The following is a 2,815-nucleotide window of genomic DNA, read 5'->3' as shown; positions in this document are numbered from 1 at the left end:
TATATATATATATATATATGGGGTAACAAAAAAAGTTGTTTGTGGTATATTTTCATTAAGAACCACTTCTCATCATCATTTCATGTACAGCAGGTTTAATATTTAATTGAACTGTTTTAATGGGTAGGCCTTCAGATATTCACAGTTGTAAAGACTTGTTGGCTGAAACTTCTATTTGTTCTTTTCTCTGAATGGTTGTGAATATTGTAAATGTAGTTGAATGTCTTAATGGAAGAAATATATTTGCAAGTATAAAATTTTATAACATGCACTGAAGAGAATTGTTGATATCATTTTTGCCAATAAATTAGAAGTTTGTAATATTGAGAGAAAGAACGTTTATGGTTATGAGTGAATTAAAAGTGTACTTTCAATTTCAGGATACAGTATTTTCAGTTGAGAGACTTATTTTAGGAAGCAGTTTGAAAACTTTGCTGAACTTGTCAAGAATATTATGTTGACTGAAGGACTTCAAAGAAGAATTTTTTTTTTTATTGTGTGGTCATTTTCAAAATTAGAGAATGTGAGCTTTAACAAGAGAGAAATTGGGTATTTAAGTTAAGCTTAATAGAAATATCTATTGAAAGTAGTCTCAGTGATAATATTCAACTTGTTAGCATTCTAAATTAGATATCTGTTCGATGAAAAAAAGTATATAACATTATATAAGAAACAAAAAAAAAAATAGAAAGATACCCCAAAAACCCTCACAATGAAATTTTCTGTTAGATTGATTTTCTCAGCTTGAAAAGTGAAATTTTAAGAATAAGACATTAGGTAGATCTAATTGTAAATGACAAGTTATCATCAGAATGATTGATCATTACCATTACTTTGATATTTGTTTTCATATTTTCTCTCTGTTGGGTTGGATTAACTGGATCTGCTTTGTTACATCAAATCTCTAAAGATTGTTCATATGGATTCAGTAGCATTTTATGTATTGTAGCAACAACAAATAAAAAGATAACACTCAGTGTAAAGGGATGTATGAATGACAAAAATAAAAATTTAAATCTCAAATGCTTAGTGTCTGTTTAAAAAATATTTTAGAAACTTATAATGAATGATCTCATTTGGATGGTGATTCTTCTCATTTAAACTGAGAATAATTGCATTTTGATTGCATTATTATTGCTCTTTTTTTTTAGTTAACATTTATATGGTGTTTATTGTATTTATTACAGATCGTTCGAGTATTTTCAACAGTCGAAATAAGTATAAACAAAAATCTGTAGTTAACACAAAAAAGTTAAACAAGTTTTCTGGTGGAGCTATAACGAATGGATTTGGTCGTGCAGTAGCTAATTCATCTAAGCAAAACCACTTAAGCACTAATGCTAAGTGCAATGATACTAGTTCAAGTAAATCAAATGCGCATATAGCACTGTTGGTTGGTAATTTTCCAATTGGAACTACAAAGGTACGTTACAGCTCAATAATGATATTGCTTTCATTGTCCTCAACTTTATTATCATTTTCTTAATGGATTAAATGAGGTTTAACTGTTGATAAACCCCAAACTTTTAGTATTTCTGTTTCAGTCTTAGAGAACTTCATATTTTCCATTGGCTGCTATCATTCACAAGTACTTGTCATTTGTTTGCTTCACTGCTATTCATTTTCATAGTTGGTTTTGACTATTTAAGTCTTTAATCATTAACCCTTTAGCATTCATATTACTCTGTCAAATGTAATGCTTATTTATTCACATTTAAAAAAAAATTAATCCTGTATTATCTTGTAGCTTTGAGATTTCAAAGATGGGATTATTTATTTTTAGAATGACATTGCAGTGGAGATGTGAAAGTCTGAATCTGGCCAGTTTTAACTTAAAATAGGTAGAATATTTAGGCCAGATACGGTCAGTTTAAATGCTGAAGCGTTAATGTTGTTAGCTAAGGTTTTAATCCAGTTTACCACTTGAGCGTATTGTAACACAATTCTTACTTACTGGATAGTCAATCACAAATTAACAGTACAAGGACTGTACATTGACATTTATCTTGTAAATAATATAGTTTTTCTTTTTTAGTACTGCAAATACTTTACAAATGAGCATTCTGGGCTATATTATAACTTGTTTGGAGTAAAAAAAATGTTAAAGCTGATATTTCCCTTTCATTATGCCTTTCATCTTTCCAACCAGTAATTCATTTTTGCATCCATCTGTGTCTGTGTATGCATTTATCGATTCATCGTTTTGTATAATTATACCGTTTTATTTTTCATTAATGCTACAATGCTCTGGAAGCTGACAGAAAGTTAACTGAAAATAAGATGTCCCATGTGTTATTTGATACAAAAGGATGAGAACCTAATATCTAGTTTAAATCAATGAAAGGCTAAGAGAATGGATTCATAATACAAGTGTGACATAACTAAAAATAATAGATGGTTTTTCACAAAAAAAAATACATAAAATACATTCTAAAAAAAGTAATTTAAAAAGAAAAATAGTATCAAAACTTATTCATATTTACATAAATGGAAATACTAACACTGCTCATTTTATATATATGTATGTATTTTGAATTTTTTTTCACGTCAGTGTTCAAACATGGTGTTATTTTTCAAATATTTTCAGGGCGAGTTGAATGCATTATTTTGGGACTATAATGTTACACAAATTGAAATGGTAAATAATTCAAACTCTAAAAGGAGGTTAGTAAAATAATTTCATTTTTATTTTTATATTTTTAGTGTCATTATATTTATGAGTTTGAAATCTGTTATGCAGTTGGAGTTTTTTTAACATGAATTGATTTGCATTGAACTCAGGCATTATATACATCAAAATACAGCCTTGTTTATA

The 2,815-nt window shown here is 28.1% G+C and overlaps 1 protein-coding gene across 1 annotated transcript in view; it reads left to right on the top strand.

Annotated features, from left to right (window-relative positions):
- The window catches only part of LOC106871559 (uncharacterized), a 73,524-nt gene that overhangs the window by 44,355 nt on the left and 26,354 nt on the right, over window positions 1–2,815 (top strand). The window contains exons 7-8 of the mRNA XM_052968706.1: window positions 1,188–1,423; window positions 2,588–2,664. Of these exons, the coding sequence (XP_052824666.1) occupies window positions 1,188–1,423; window positions 2,588–2,664 (313 nt within the window). The remainder of the gene's footprint in view (window positions 1–1,187; window positions 1,424–2,587; window positions 2,665–2,815) is intronic.

The sequence above is a fragment of the Octopus bimaculoides genome, chromosome 6, assembly GCF_001194135.2.
Source record: "Octopus bimaculoides isolate UCB-OBI-ISO-001 chromosome 6, ASM119413v2, whole genome shotgun sequence".
Taxonomy (NCBI): domain Eukaryota; kingdom Metazoa; phylum Mollusca; class Cephalopoda; order Octopoda; family Octopodidae; genus Octopus; species Octopus bimaculoides.
The sequence above is the reverse complement of the archived record's forward strand: the minus strand, read 5'-3'. Positions and strand labels throughout refer to the sequence as shown.